Source organism: Catharus ustulatus, chromosome 12 (genome assembly GCF_009819885.2).
Source record: "Catharus ustulatus isolate bCatUst1 chromosome 12, bCatUst1.pri.v2, whole genome shotgun sequence".
In the NCBI taxonomy this organism is placed as follows: domain Eukaryota; kingdom Metazoa; phylum Chordata; class Aves; order Passeriformes; family Turdidae; genus Catharus; species Catharus ustulatus.
The window spans coordinates 13,426,387-13,442,236 of NC_046232.1; the positions used below are offsets into that span (position 1 = coordinate 13,426,387).

A 15,850-nucleotide genomic window follows, 5' to 3' on the forward strand; every position below is an offset into this window, starting at 1 on the left:
GGTTGGGTATTAGGAAATATTTCTTCACTGAGAGGTGAAGGCTGGATTGCCCAGGGAAGTGGGGGAGTCACCACCCCTGGAGGTACTCGAAAAACGTAGGATGTGGCACTTAGGAACAGCGTTTCCAGGTGGACTCGGCTGGGCTGAGTTAGCAGCTGGACTTGATGATCTTAGAGCTCTTTCCAAACCTAAACAATTCTGTGATTCCATGACAGCATCCAGTGCCCACCCTGCCCACCTCCCCCGGGTCACCAGTGCCACCAGTGCACATCCCTGCTCTGCACAGGTCCTTGCAGGGATGGGGTGGGATGGGGTGTGGGATGGGGTGTGGGATGGGGTGGGATGGGGTGGGATCCCCTCCCCAGGTGTGCCGTGGTGCACGTGCAGCACCAGGACACGCACGCTCTCCGTCTGGGCAGGAAGGTCTTACCTCAATCACAGCACTGCCTCTCCCCTGCTGCTGGCTGGCTGGCCACGCCACACAGAAATACTGCAGAGAGTTTTTAATAGAGGTGTTGCTGGGTGAAATAAAGCAGTGAGATGTCAAAGGCTCGACTTCTCTCGCTAGCACTGTTTGGGACTATCGGCTTTCCTTTCCTTGATGAGCTAATTTGAAGGGTTGTATGCACAAGCACACCACAGCCATCCGACCACTATGGACAAACTGGCCTAAAACTATGTGGTTTACTTAGTCTGACAACCTTGGGAACAGAGCTATCTGCTTTGCTGAGAGAAACAAGGGGTCAGGAGGGGGTTTTTGTTTGAAACCCACTGATATGCCAGTTCTTGCACTGACTTTGAAGAATATTGTGTGTGATTCTGTGTATACATAGCATCTGCAAGGACACAACACACAGAGCAGCTAATACAAGAGGAGAAGGTAAACATACATCCTTGCAAATGGAAGAAAAACATGTTTATAGTACTTATTCTTACCACTCCTTAGCAGCATTAAAAGAGGCAGTGTCCTTGGGCCCCATTTTCAATGCTTTCATCAGATTTTTCTTAGTCTGTAAGTATCCACTTCCTTACAAATTTCATGGCTGGATGATTTCAGCCCTACACCTCTTCCTAGAGCACATGCCTTCAGGTCAGAATAGTCAGAAGGGCTCTCTGTACTCTTCATAGCTGTACACACCAGAGAATAAACAGAAAACATTTCTTACCCCTAGTTCAGGTCTAGCTGATCTTACTTGGTTTTGCCCAGGTTCTGAGAGGCTTCCAGAGCTGGCTCCCATAGCTGCTGCCAGAGGAAAATTTGGTGACTTCGTCTTTTGCCTTCCTTGCTTCCACCTCAGCATGCAGAAATTACATTTAATTGATGGCAAGGGTTTCATTATCTTTTTGTGGGCTGTGACTAGCAGCATATAATTCGGAATCACCTGCAAAAATTGGTTTGAAACAGTTAAACAGGGTGCAGACTCACAAACACAGGGCATTGATTTTACACTGGCTGGTGTGTCCCCAGGGCAGCAGGGCTGGCTCCCCTTGGGGCCAGGGAAATCCTCTCTGAGCAGCTGGGGTGCTGCAGGACTGCAGGGACACCTTCCCCCCTCCCTTTTCCCTTGCTTTCCAACCTGGACTCCAGTTTTTCTCTCTCCCCAGGCCAGGTTTGACAGCAGCTTCAGTGGGAATTTTGTCCAAGAGGAGAGCACCAGATCAGCTCTCCCTGTCCCCATTCTCCATCTAATTTTAGCACCATCAACTCCTGTCTCCCCTCGCCACCTTTCCTTGACATTTCTGCTTTGTTCTTCACTCTTCTTTTCCCTTTCATCTTCTCTTTCCTTCAGCAGCTGGCACATTTACCTTGTCTGGCTCCCCCATGGCTTCCACCTCCCCTCCAGGCCTCCCATCTTCCTTTCCCTCTGCTTCAGCAGCTCCTTCCAAACTAACCAGGTGACCCACAGGATGTCTCCTCGAGCCAGGGGTGTCCAGGACCGAGCACACACACCTTTCCCAGTTTAATTGGCATCACAGTGCTGCAGAAATAGTTCCTAGTTCCTCACAATCTCTTCCCTGTGTAGCACAGACCTAATATAAAGATATTTCAGCCCAATTCGGTTGTCAGGGCCATAGTATATTCCTCATTCACATGTGATGCCAATTCCAGCTACACAAAAACGAACACATTGCCACTGTCCTCTCTCACAGCAGCAATGGTGCTGTTTATTTGTGCACAGGAATATTCCACAGGGCTGGAAACACTGAAGCTGATGGATGCAGAAGGGGAAGCTGATGTTGAGGGTAAGGTCTAGGAAACAAAATCTGATTTTCATCACTGCAACACTCACTAGATATTTCTCTGAAACTTTTTGGCTCCCTCTTCATGTGAACAACTCCCTGTGGAGGGGCAGGTTTTATCCACTCATGCCTTACCCACAGTCTCCTGCAAAATTTCCTCTCTGTTGCAACCTCTCTAGAGCAGTGTGCATCCAAGGAGCCAGCACCAGCACCAGCAAGCCTGGGCTCAGGGCTCCCACTTTGCTTTTCTCAGGCCAGTGGCTGCAGCACCACACAGCTGCTACGTGCTCCTCCTTGCAGAGACTCAGACGTGTCTATAACTTCAAACCAAGCTGCCTGTCCCAGGGACAGCAAAGGCACTGCCCCAAGGGCTCATTTAAAAGCACTAACAAGTCTTCATGCAGCAAGTCTTTTCTTCACCTTCTTTATTGTGACCTCTGGGCAAATTTGTACCTTTAGAAAAGCAAGACCAAAAACCCGTCAGTCAGCTTGGTGTGTTAGCTGCTTTCAGCAACTCCCAAGCCGTTTCCTGGTGAATCTCTTTTACTAAGAGGTGAAAGAAAACAAATTTAATTTTAAATGGAACACGACTTTACCTAGCACCTTCTTCAGCACAGACATTTCTTAAACAGCCAGCAGCATTCTAATGGTATTAGACTGAAAAAAAACCAGTCCTTTGCCAGTATCACCTTTAGTGCAGAGACTGGTTTGTGTTTTCTAGTGCTCCAGTAGCAAGTCCTTAATCTCTTCTGGGTTTACTTTTAAGAGAAAGAGAATATCTAAAGCCCAAAGCATAGCCTGTGCTACAGCACAGTTACTTACACTCCAGACAAGTCTCTCTGAGCCTGCTGTGCTCCCTGAAGTCTTTAACCAGGATTTGGGAGAGCAGGGCAACCTCTGGGGAAGAGCCAGACAACCCAGGGCACTGCTTTCCTCCTCACTGTCCCAGTCTGGGTGAGACACTGAATCCTCTCCTAGCTTAAAGACAAATACTAAAACTTTGTGCATCGTTAAACAGCACTTAGCAATACGCAGCCTGCAGATTGCTATTTTTATCAAGTGCTCCGTATTTGCACTTCCTCTGAAACCTCAGCAGGGTCTCAGTGTTGCTGAAGCTGACTCCTGCAGCCAGCATGCACACAGGCTGTGCCTGGAAAGATGCATCTTGGAGCTGGCAGCACTTATCAGTGAGTGATTGATAATGGGCAAACTTCGTGTTCACTAAACGGGCTTTGGCGCAGGATCACTTGAAATGTAACAACAACCAGAAAAAAAAAAAAAAAAAAATCAGTCTGTTGAAGAGCATCCACCCATACCAGATGTGCTGACTGGAGAATATGCCAAATTCTTCAAAGTAGCACAACTTGACAGCAGTTCTAGGCAGAAGTGATATTTTTCCCCCAAAGTATTTACAAACAAGAAGAACAGTAACTGTCGAGTAGGATGGATAAGATAAAATATTTTTGTGAATATTGGTCTAAATTTTTTAATGAGTTTCCCCTCTGCTAAATTGAATTTCTTTTCAGTGGGCGTGGGAGCAACTGGCTTTTGCTGGCACAAACACTTATGAAAATATACACACACACACACCCCCCATACTGCATGTTTGAGCATTTCTAAAGTGCACTTTTAAAATGGTTAAAGTGGCCATGGGCTAATCCATCAGAGAGAAAAAATGTTACATTTAGGTTTGTTTAACCAACTTAAAACCAGAACAATTTTATTATTTATATTCATGACCAATCCCTTTCTAAATGAGCCTTCACTGCTCAGCTTTGATCTTTGTGAATGCATTGCTAACCATGAGCAAAAAGGATAAGATTCAGACATTTCTCAGGTCATGGCACAGACAAGCTCCCCTCTGGAGTGAACATGCACAAAAGCACAGGTGCAACAGATTTTAGGTCAAAAGTGAAGGGAAAGATAATCAAGGGGCTGCTTTTCAAGCGCAGCCCCAGGAGGGAGCTGGAAGGCTGGGCAGATGGAGTCACTGTGGCTCACGTTCATCTGTGCCCAGCCATCACTGCCTCTCATCACTGCTTCCCCTCAGCCTCACAGGTGAAGGCAGCAGCAAGTGTGTCAGGAAACCACCTGCTGCTTTGCAAGGCTGCCTGGAGCACAGCTCCAGCACGGGCTGTGCAGGATCTCGGGTCAGGGTCAGACAGGTTTGTGCTGTGGGAGCCCTTGGGAAGGTGTCACCTTCCACAGGGAGTGCAGAGAGGTGAAGGCACTTCCAAGCTGTGCAAGCTACGTGCTGGTTTCTTGCACGTTCAGGTGAATTTTCTATGCAATCTGTCTCTCTGCTGGTTACTGGCTCATCCCCAAGTCCCCAAGCCCATCAAGGTTTTCTAAAGGAAAATCAAAATAACCTTCCCAACAGAGTCAAAACCTGAGGGAAGATCACTGTCATCCAGAGATGCTCTGTGATGGAGGGTGGCACTGCTCTGCCTCTCTGCTGGCTTTAGCCCTCACACAATTTCCACAAGTGTGACCTGACCAAAGGTCCACTGGAGGCAGAGGAGACTTTCCAGTCGTATCGATGGATGTCTGACTGTGCTCGCTGCCACTTAGTGATACACTCAACAGTCTTCAGATTTCTTGTGGTCACCAAGGAATTCACAAATGCCTTAGCTTTTACTGCCCTGAGTAATTATTTATTGGGATGGCCTTTTTATAGAATCTCCTTAAAATGTCCATCCAGGTTTTAAGGCCAGTAGAGACTATTAGCTCATCAGTCTGCAAAATAACATATTCCACAGCATTTCACTCAATAACCACCACTGTGTTTAGCTCAGCAGTTAGCATTTGATTAAAAAGCATCTTCCAGAAAAGCCTGCAGTCTCCAGTGAAGAAATAAAGAAATTAAGAAACTACCAGTGCCTTCAGTGTTTTATCTGATGCTTAATCTCCTCTTGGTTTTAAAAGTAAAATGTATTTAATACAGAAAATTCCCCCCACCTTTGAACACCTCAGGACACTTGGCTGAGGAGCTCCAACATCTCTAGCCCAACATCCTCATGGGTTTGTGTCCCCACAGCAGTGTGACACGGTGTGTCTTGCAGAGAAATGCCTGGAATTGTTGTAGGGCATTGAGCTATTCATCCTAATTCCAGCCTTGCAGTCTGGAAAATGAAGGAAGAATCTTTGCAAATCATTGTTGAGAGAAAGGACAAGTTCTCATTTCTGCCAGGTGGGTTGGAGGAAAGCAACCATCGCTGTGATGGAGTGGTTTCATTCTGACTCCTTCTCCAGCTGAATCAGGAGCTGCTCTGCTTTGCCTTTTTCTCCCTCAGTATTTCTGTCTTGCTCGTTCTAAGCTCCAGTTTCCCATCTCCTCTGCCAGTTTTGCTCCAGGATGCAATATCACATTGTGCAGTTTGTTCATGTGTGGTGGTGGGCAGGAACACACCTCCACTTAACCTTGGCTTCTTTGGCCCTGCTCTTATTTATAACATTTCCTGGATCTCCACCGGGGGAATGAGGATCATGTATTAACCAGATGCTCCAAGGCTTTCAGGGGATGGAGCAATATGTTCTGGCTGAGCCCATGAGAAGTGGAGAGTCAAAAGTGAACTTTTGCAAGAACAACAACAGCTGCTGTGTGGGGGCCAAGGTCAGGTTCCCTGGGAGGGATATGGGGAAGGCTGTGGGAGAGCATTTCTGGAAGCTCTAAAGGAGCTCTTTCACATGCTTCAGCTCAAATCTCTAGGTTGTTCCCTGTTCCTAGTATCCATACCTCTGAGCTGAGTTTGTCTGCCTTAAAATCCTTTGAAATGATGTATGTTTTTGTGCTCCCAGAGTGAGGAATAGTTCAGTGTATCTGTGTCATTCCTTGCTGGCTTCTCCAGGCCACTTTGTACCTCGATGTGGTGCAGAATTCACTGGCTGCAATCCAAAGATTCAGGCAGCAGCACACATCAGGTTGTGTGTTCGGGCTTGGTAGGGTTAAATCACTCCCTTCATTTGAAATTGTCAGCAAAAAACTTATGGATCTCAGCAGCCCTGGGATTTCTCCAGTAGCTGGTAGGGAACAGTGTCCTCACTTTTAATTCAGTATTGCCATTCTCTTGCATTCCTCCCCTGTGTCACTGGCTCACTCACAGGAGGGGTTGCATGACATAATAAGATGCATCATAACAAGATGTCTTTATCAGCCAAATAGTCACACTTCCTCTTGCTGGGGAAAACAGCAGATGAATGACCCATATGGATCACAGTAACTTAAATTACATTATGGAGACAGTGAACTGTTTGTGACACATCCTGTACAAGGCTCTTGAACCACAACAAATAGATTGAAACCTCTCTAGCATTTAATCTTTTCTCCCATTGACCATGGGCAGGTCCTACAGAAAAAGAATCTCTCTTCCTTCTGTGTCAGCATTGCATTTTATTAGGTTTGCAAGGTTTGCTCCCTGTGTGAGTTATTCTAAGTCCTTACTCTTCCCCTGTGATGTCCAGGGGATTATACACACACTGCAGCCCAACTCTTCCATATTGCTTTATCAGTGGGGACCATGTAAAACACAATTTACATGGCACTTCTGGCATAATTTGTTTTGCTCATGGGAGAGACAGAATACTTACAGGAATTGCTCTTTTGCTCTGTACCAGAGAGCATCCACGAGGTGTGTCATACCTGCTTGTGTGCATCAAATCCATGAGGACTCAGCAAAGGCTTGCCTGGAGGTACAGAGACAAGCCCAAGGAGCAGCAGCATCCCAGGGAATGCCTCATGCCAAGAAGCTGCATCTATTCACAGCTGGGCTGGGGCTGAGCAGGTTTGCTCAGTGCAAGAAGGTACCAAGAACCAGTCAAGCCTGACTCCTGGTGCCAGCTTCTGGACAGTAAGTGCAAGGTCAAGGATGTACATGGCTGTGAGCTACACCCACAGGCAGTGATGCCATGCCCTGGATGGAAATGCAGCTGTTGCCTCTCACCTCCATGCATAGGGAGGGAACACTTTGCACTTTCACCCTGAGCTGCCCTTGAAATGCTTTTTTGAGGTGGTTTCTCCCTTTGCCACTATGGAACATTTGCGTCGAGCCCAGCAAGAATCTGCTCCTGAATTTGCAAGACAAAATTATTTAAAATCTCTTCATATCCAACACTGATGCAGAGAGCCAGAGAAGGCAGTACAGGAGACCTTCTCCTTTAAGTATCAGTACTGTAAAACTTCACCATCACCAAGTATCACCAAAGATTAAGAGATAAAAAAGCTTTTTAAAGTCTCTTATAGACAATGATACCATCTAAACTTGGAGTGATAAGCATCAGCACTCCACATGAGTTTTGGGGGATGTCTAAAAATAGACAGTGGGGCACAGATGCACAAAAAAAGTGATGAGACAAATTTAATTTCTGCTGGTGACTGGTTGGTCTGGTTTTGTTCCTTCATGGCTTACTCTGACCTCACTGTGAAGGCACTAATATATGTTGTTTTCTTAGATAAAAACTAAGTCATGACTGTGCACTTCTGCAGTGCTCCCCAAAACGCCTGCTGCTGGCCCTCCTGGTGACAAAGTCCTGCACAGAGGGGCTCCTCTGATCCAAACTGCCACAGCAGTGGCCCTGCTTCTGTGCTCCAGCAGGGCATGCCAGACTGCATCCAAGGATAAAAAGGTAATTGATCCCACAGAGGAAAAGAAAGAGCCTGAGGCAAGAGACAGACACACAAACTGGAAGAATGCAACGTTTATACTTTTACCTAAATCAATAATAACTATGAGAAAGCTGCTATAGCTGCAGGCTCACAGGCTGTGGCTGAGCCTGAGACCTCGAGAGGGGTTTGGAAATTCTTGTGTGCAAAAAAGTACCTGAAAAACTGCACAGAACCGGGAGTGGGGTGAAGAAAACCAAAGGCACCAGGAATTAGCTACACTCACACACAGGCACCAGGGACAGTGGGGAATCTTCCTCCACCAAGGCCGTGCCATTTTGGAGGTGTCAAAATGTCAAATGACCTGTCAGTTCAGTTCACATGACCCAGTGAACATGTGCTTTTCCAGGCAAGGTTTCCTGACCTAGGCTGCATTGGAAGAGACAGATCAGGCATCCATCAGTACCCCACGCACTCTGTCCACTGGAGATCATTTATCTGGCTCCAGTGGCAAGCAGCAATATGGGAATTCATCACGGTCAGATAAACACTAATAAAACGTCCCAGGTTAGAGCAATAGTGATTTTTCTGTCAAGCCCAAACTGAATAAAAAGCAGAAAAATTTCATTTTCTGCTCTGAAGCTGGAAGGACCAAGGTGTAGAAACAAAACAAGAACAAACCACATGAATTCTTTGCAAATAGCTTCCTCTCTTCTAATTGCATTTCCATCTAACTCCACTTTTGCTATGGTTTGTGGAGGTAACAGCTATTGATCTACAACTATTTTGACAAGGAGAGGTGCTGCAGAAACAGCAGAAATCTCCTCAGGTCGTTGTCAGCTAATCTGGCCACACAGTAAGAGAGAAAACAATTAACACCAAGCACTAGCTGCTGGGCTTATCATCATCCAGCAGTATAAGGTCCTCTGAGGACTTGAATTCTCATTTGGGTCCAGCTCATAACACAAAAGCCACAGGTGAGTAACATGTGCTGGCAGATTTCACAGAGCACAGAAATACAAGCACAGGAGCTGCAAACATGTTTTCCATTGACTGGAGTGTACAATGTCTTATTTATCACAAGCCAATTGATGACTAAACTCACCCAGCAAAGTCATAAAAGCATTAGTTTGTATTTGTTGTTCACATTCAGAGACATTATACATCAAAAAGGTCAATGCTTCCCAACTAATTCAATTATAACACAGCCATCTATCATACCAGTTCAGTTAATACCATGTTAGCTTGCTGCTTCTGAGGAATGATAAAAGTTGAAGTGTCCATACAGGATATTCCACTTTAGTGACAAACCTGTTAGTGAGAACAGAGTTCATTGCAAACCTTTCTGCAGCCATTCTTTGCCAAATTCTTTGTGTCTCTGAACTACTGCTCTTTGCAGGTGACAGGGTGTTTAAATGCACTGAGACACAGTGCTGCAGCCTATACAGAGCTTGAAAAATGAGAGTCCCTAAGGATGTTTTATTTGCCTGCATTTGTTATTAAATGCATGGTGACTGGGATTCATTTAGTGGTCTGTTTCCAAAAGATTTCATCAAAGAAAGAACCATCACCCTCCCTGCACAGGTTTGAAAATCTGGATGTAAGATAGCTACAAGGCAAGGATTCATTTAATAAATCTGTGCAATCAGATAGAATGAGAAAATATGATATTCCAATTTTTCAGAAGTGCAGACAAGCAATCTGGACAGCTTTGGGTTCTCCAGTCTGATTTCACAAGCAAGCAAGGCTGTTTAATACATGATGAAGAAAAGGGCTCTGGAAGCAGAAGAAAATGCACCAAGATAAATCACATCCAGGGACACCATTATGTTTCTTTGATAAAAATCCTCATTTTTTAAAGCAGCACGTATAACCTATCAGGACTTCAGCAAAACAGCTGACATGGAAAATGAAGTTCACTGGAAATTATTTGGATTAATTCACAACTACTAACTATTTCCCCACCCACCTAGTAAAAGAGATGCTGACATGCCATTTTGAGAGGAGGATGAGCAGGCTGGGGGAGATTATTAGAGGAATTCCTCTGTGTCTGGGACCCATTTCCGTTACTATTTTCATTAATTATCTGTAGACAGAGCAGAAAGGCACTAATGCCTTCAGTGCCATTAGACACAGAGCTGGGAAGCATTCTTAGAGAAATTGCACAGAGCAAGAGGCTGAGGGATGGGTCAAACACAAAAAATCATTGATGATTCTGTACTGAAGGAGCAGCAAGAATATCTGTGAGCACCTGGGATGTTATCAGTAGGCAGGAAGGGGAAAAGCAAAGGATTGGTCCAGCACAGGATGCTTAAGAGCATTTGAGAGGCTGTGGCCACACAAAAACAAAGGGAATGGAGCATCTCACTGGGAATATCCTGCCCCACACAGTCCCCTGTTCTCAGCCCAGCTCAGAGCAAAAAGCAACAGGAATGAGCCAGTGTTGCAAGAGGAAAGTGGACAAGCTGTTCCATTTAGCTTTGCAAAATGAAGCCTGAGAGGGGCTGTGATTATTTTCTATAAATACATCAAGGGGGTAAACACAGGGGAGAGAGAAGAGCTATTTCAGCTGAGGAAGAATACTGGCACAAGAACAAATAGATGTAAATTGATGGACTAAAAAACCTTCAGAAACGTGAGTTTTTTGAACAGCCACACAGGCAGGGTGAATAAACTTTCCCTCTCTCCCACAACCTTGCTCTGCTGCTGAGTAATTTGTATGGCCCATTTGGGTGGGATGAGAGCATGCTTTTCCCAAGCCATCCTCTGAGGTCTGGGTTCTCACCCTGAGCAGACACCAGACCTGCTAATTGGTACCTCAGATACCACAGAGATCTCCAAGCCCCCATTCAGCCCATACCATCCAGAGTTTCCAAGAGTTTCACACTTTCAGTTTTTTAAATGGTGGGGTTTTCACCACAGCTGTGTTTTCCTGGCCAGCAGGACCATGGAGCTCCTGCCCTGCACCCTGGCAGGGAAGTGGTCCAGATGCCACCAAAACCTGCTGATGTGCACACTAACACCTGGGGCCCTGCATCCCTGCAGGACCAACCTGCTGACTGCTGCCCTGTGCCTCTGCTGAGCCCAGGCAGGGCTCATACAAAGGAGAGTTCAGAATAATGGGATTTTTAACACTAATGAGGATCAGAAACCATAATGCTGGACTCAGTCCTTCTGCAGGTGGCAGAGGAGGTTTTTAAATCACAGAAAATAACCATTATCCATACTTATATGGTAACATTACTAATAGACTCACAAAACACCATCCCTAATCATCACATACGATGACACCAAACATTATGTGGGAAACTGAGGCACAGAAAGTCAATGTCACAAATCATCAGTACTTTGATCATTCACTTCCAGCTAAATTATCCTACTCTAGCCTTACAAGAGGTGCAAAAGTCACGGCTGTCACTGGCAGGAGATCTCCACAGACACCAGGGATAGCTTTTCCCAGCTCTGTAGCACCTTGCTCAAGCCCTGGCCATGGCCCCTTCCCTGTGCACAGGCACAGCACCCCAGGGATTTTGTCAGGCTGAAGCTCTCAGTGCAGCACACTCACACTCACTGTTTGGATGGCCCTCCTCCATCAGGTAACTTATTTTAGCATCTCCTCCAAGCAGCTTTTTCTTGGGGCAAACACATCATCTTCTGGAGTGTTGTTACATTATCACAGCAGAGCTGCTCTGATGACACACAACTAATGTGGGACTTTGCTTTTACATGTTGTTGCAGTCTGCAATAAAATTAGATGGAGGGCTCCTGAGATGCACATTTTGAGTCCTTCCACATCACACTGGAAAGTGCCAACTCATCTTGCAATGAACGAGTCAAATTCAGAAGTGGAGACTTCAGTAAAAACTGGTATTTCAATGAGTGGGGCAATAATTCTCATTGCTCTTCCTCTGAGTCACACATGAGAACTCTCCTGCAGACCCAAATGAGCTCATATATCCCTCAAGTGCAAATAGGAAATGCAGTCCTCTCCTCTGGACATCGACTACCAATTTGTGTGCTGCCTCATACTGTTCAGATCATGTTTTGGGCTGATATTATTACTTTTACCTTCAAGTTTATTGGTTTTATTTATACCAACTGGAGTAATTCTTTTTAGCATAGACTATCACTGTGCTTTATAAATCTTATCAAAAGGATAAATCAAGAATAACATATTTTACTAGTCCATGAATCCATAATTGGCATTTGCTCTCTGATGTTTTATGCAATGAGGATCTTTCTCAGTACATTACTACACATGCAGATAAAAGCCCCCCACCCTTCTCTAGAAAACCCAATGAATTTTAAATCAAAACCTTCCAGATTTTTTGTGCACAAAGGTTGATTTTATTTGCACACTGAACAAACTCCTGGAAGAGAAACACATTCATTTTGTTTTAATACCTACTGCTGGATCTTAAAGTGTGTTTTCTTTTACATAAAGAAAACCTTCAGAAAAAAAAATATGAATAGACTATTTGCTCAGAAGCTCTTCTGGCCCTGGGAAACTGATGGATTAAATTGATGGATGCTACATGACAGGAGACAGGGATCCACATCCTCACTCCCTTTTCCAAACATCAACTCAGAAACCCCAGCTGGGGCATGGGTCAGGAGTTGGGAAATGTGGCAGCAAAGCCAGCTGCACACATCCCAGCCCTTGCTTTTATTCTGGTGGATCTTATTCCTCCTGATGTACCAGGGCTTTGGGAGAAGAAAAAAAACTTAAAGGACCTTATTTTAGTCTGAATCCATTACAGAGAAAACAAGGTGTCATGAGTGTGATACTGCTTGGGGGAATATTGTAGCTTCTCCCTCTTTCCCTAGCATGACATAAAGGGTCTATTAAGAGGGAAAATACCACTCTCTCATAGAAAATAAAAAACCTATGCCCTTTCGAGACGAATAGATGTCAGTCCAAACTGATGGCTTAAATTAAATATTAAAGATTAAAAAAACCAAACCTCCTGAACCAGAGTTTGATTTATATAGTACTATTCCTTTAGAGAGGATTTGTGGAAACATGAACTCCTTCTTTCTGTTGTTCTTTGTAAAAGAAAAAGAACAAAATCAATTTCTATAAAGCAAGATTATTTTAGGAGTCAAGTTATCAGAAATGCCTGCTGTATCTGGGACATCTGTTTTTCTCTCCCTCATCCTTTCTCTCATAAGGCAGTAACTGCAGAAAAAAACTGAACAAGATCCCAGAGCCAGCCCAAAACTAGGTTATCACCACTTTTCTCAATGTGATTAAACTTGTCTTTACTGCAATCTCACCTATTTTCAGCTAACATGATCAGCTCTCTTACAGACCCACCTTTACTGCAGGCAGCAGCACCCCTGGCCCATGGGGTGGTTTTCCAGGCTCTCCTCATTTCAGTAGGACACCATGGAGCACATGGGCACCCAGTACCCAAAAATCACCATTTCCCCAGGGGACTCTCCCACAGACAGGAATGGTGCTGGCAGCACTAGCTAACAAAGCCAAAACAATTCTTGCTCCAGCAAACCCTGGACTCTGAACAGCTTGATGTTTAACAGCAGTTATGAACCGTGTGCCCCATTTCCAAAATCAACAGAGGCCTGGACAATTCTGAGTGGATTTTGGACTTCTTCATCCCCCAGGCTCTTCTGGAAGGGATTACAGCATCCAGCACTGGCACTCAGAATTTTGTAAGAAACATTCCCATCGTTCAGGAGGATTTGGCACGACACAGCCCAGGAGACAGGCAGTGTGACAAGCCCCTTATGCACAGCCACTTTTACATTTCATGGCTGGCCTGGCACCAGGTTTTCAGCTGCCCAGAGGATCTGATGGACCAACTCTAGACCTAAACCACGTGAGGAGGTGACCCAGGTGCCTGGGAGCAGGTAGGAAAATGTGAGGGGAGCTGGTATGGGGCTGCAAAAGGCAGCCTTGGTGTGGGAGAGCTTAAAAAATGTTCTGGGCACAAGCTGTCCATGGGGGTGGGAGGGTTAATCACACAAAAGCTCCCATGAGGACCTGTCTCACAAAAGCTGTCTTTCACAGGCAGAAAAAAGGAGAAAACAGCTGCTAAAGACAGAGAAGAGATACTGCAATGTTAGAGAACTCCTCTGGGCTTGCAATAAGTCACTGGAGCAAGTTCTTGAATGTGTCTGAAATGCCTCCAAAGCAAACATGTTCTTTTGAAGAAGGATGTTTTTATATGTAGCTTAAAAGAGATTAGTTCCAATAGAAGAGCACAGCAGAAGAAAATATTGAAAAACAACTGGAGATTGTACTGGTGGTTATCACAATGGTCAGCAATCGATATTAGAGTTAACGTTGTCACACATTAATTTAAATATTAGAAGCCCAAATGAACTAAGGAAAGCCACATAAGCATAATGAAATCATTCCCCTGCATCCAACCAAATTAGAGGAGTTTTCTCCCATCCTGCATCTGCAGCCTCTTGTACAAGTGATATGTGAGTTTGCATCAGAATTGCAGATAGAAAACCCAGAAAATTGTTCAGATCAAGTTGGATTTGGCTCCATGACTACAAGCAGCAAATGCAAATCCTGTTACATGGTGCACACTCACAGCAGGATAAAGCAAGGGAGATGCTGGGATGTTCAGTAAAGAAACCACCACAAAATCTGGCTTGCCTTTCACCAAATGCCCAGAAGGAGAGAGGCTGAAAGGCTGTGTTTACTCCTTACTGTTCCCCACGTTTATTTTCTCCCCAGAAGATGCCAAAATATTTATCCAGCTGCTGTGTTTTAACACTGCACTGGAAAGGGACTGGAAATACTTTGCAGTTCTTTTGCAAGTTTGGTTTTTATGAAAAAAAAAGGGGGAAAACAAAAAAGAAAACTGAGGATGTGTGTAGCTGGGTAAACTTCCACTTGAAGCTCTCAAGTGCTGTTAGGCAAAACAGCAGGATTTTATTAAAGCAGAGCAGTTGCTGTTGCCGTACATTACTCTGTGCCTTTCTGGATGCTCACAGGTGCAGATACTAAGACTCCAGGAGGTTTATCAAGGATCCAGCCTGATCCACATTGCTGGGCACTGGGCTCAACAGCCCTTGAAAACAAATAAAGCAACCAACAAAAATCCCCAAACACCCCACCTGAGTGTTCACAGGCAAACCAGGTTCATCTAGCTCCCCTTCACTTAATTAACCCAAACCCTTTAAATCTTACAGAAAACCTACAGGCCTAAAATCACACTTTGAGACACAAAGTCAACTGGCTTTTAAAGGTTAATTTCTGGGCCCATTGGAAGATGCTTTATGTGCACAGCTCGGTTGGCTCCGTTATTAAATTAGCAGGTTACAAAGCTGGTACACCATGCTCTGCACTGGGACATTAAGCTGCAGGAATTTTCCTCTCAACACTGGCATCTCATTACTTGCTTCTGTTGATTATTCAGATTGCATTAGATGTCAAGGCTTGCTAGATTCAAAGACCTCACAGAGACGAAGGCAGTTCTATCCATCACAGACAATGCTGAGGAAATGAGCACAGAAGCTACACCATCCCTCAGGATAACAAGTGATGCAAAATATACCACACCATGCTTTATTTAAAAGTCTCTTGAAATGTCATAACAGCTTAGATTTAATAGGGGAGGTGCAGAGGAGGGGGAAATCCATCGAGTTTCAAGAGGGTCTGCAGCCAGAGCTCCGTGAATTGCACTGTGTTTTGGTCCTCACATTTACAATTCATACCTAGCTCACCTCTGCAGTACAGATTCCAGCCCTGAAAAGTGGGAGGTGTCTCTGGAACAGAGGAACAAACTAATTAAGAGATTACACTTCCATCTCCTCCTCTAAACAGAGTGCTGGTTTTAGGAACAGGTCCAGTTTCCCCCTGCCCCAGCAGCTTGAAATATCCTCTGTGGACAAATAACATCTGCACCTAAAGATAAAGCATCCCTGTGCAGCTCAACAATCTCTGTAGCTCCAGGTAGTCTCATCCTTCCTGCCTGAGGTTCCCTAAACCAGGAGCACCTCAGAGCCCCATCTCCTTCTGCTGCTCCCTCC

The 15,850-nt window shown here is 45.0% G+C and overlaps 1 protein-coding gene across 1 annotated transcript in view; it reads right to left on the reverse strand.

Annotated features, from left to right (window-relative positions):
• Positions 1-334: 334 nt before the first annotated feature.
• WDR93 (WD repeat domain 93) overlaps positions 335-15,850 on the reverse strand; it is a 69,117-nt gene continuing 53,601 nt past the window's right edge. Inside the window, exon 16 of the mRNA XM_033070285.1 lies at positions 335-1,382. Coding sequence (XP_032926176.1) covers positions 1,379-1,382 — 4 coding nt within the window. The 3' untranslated portion in view covers positions 335-1,378. The remainder of the gene's footprint in view (positions 1,383-15,850) is intronic.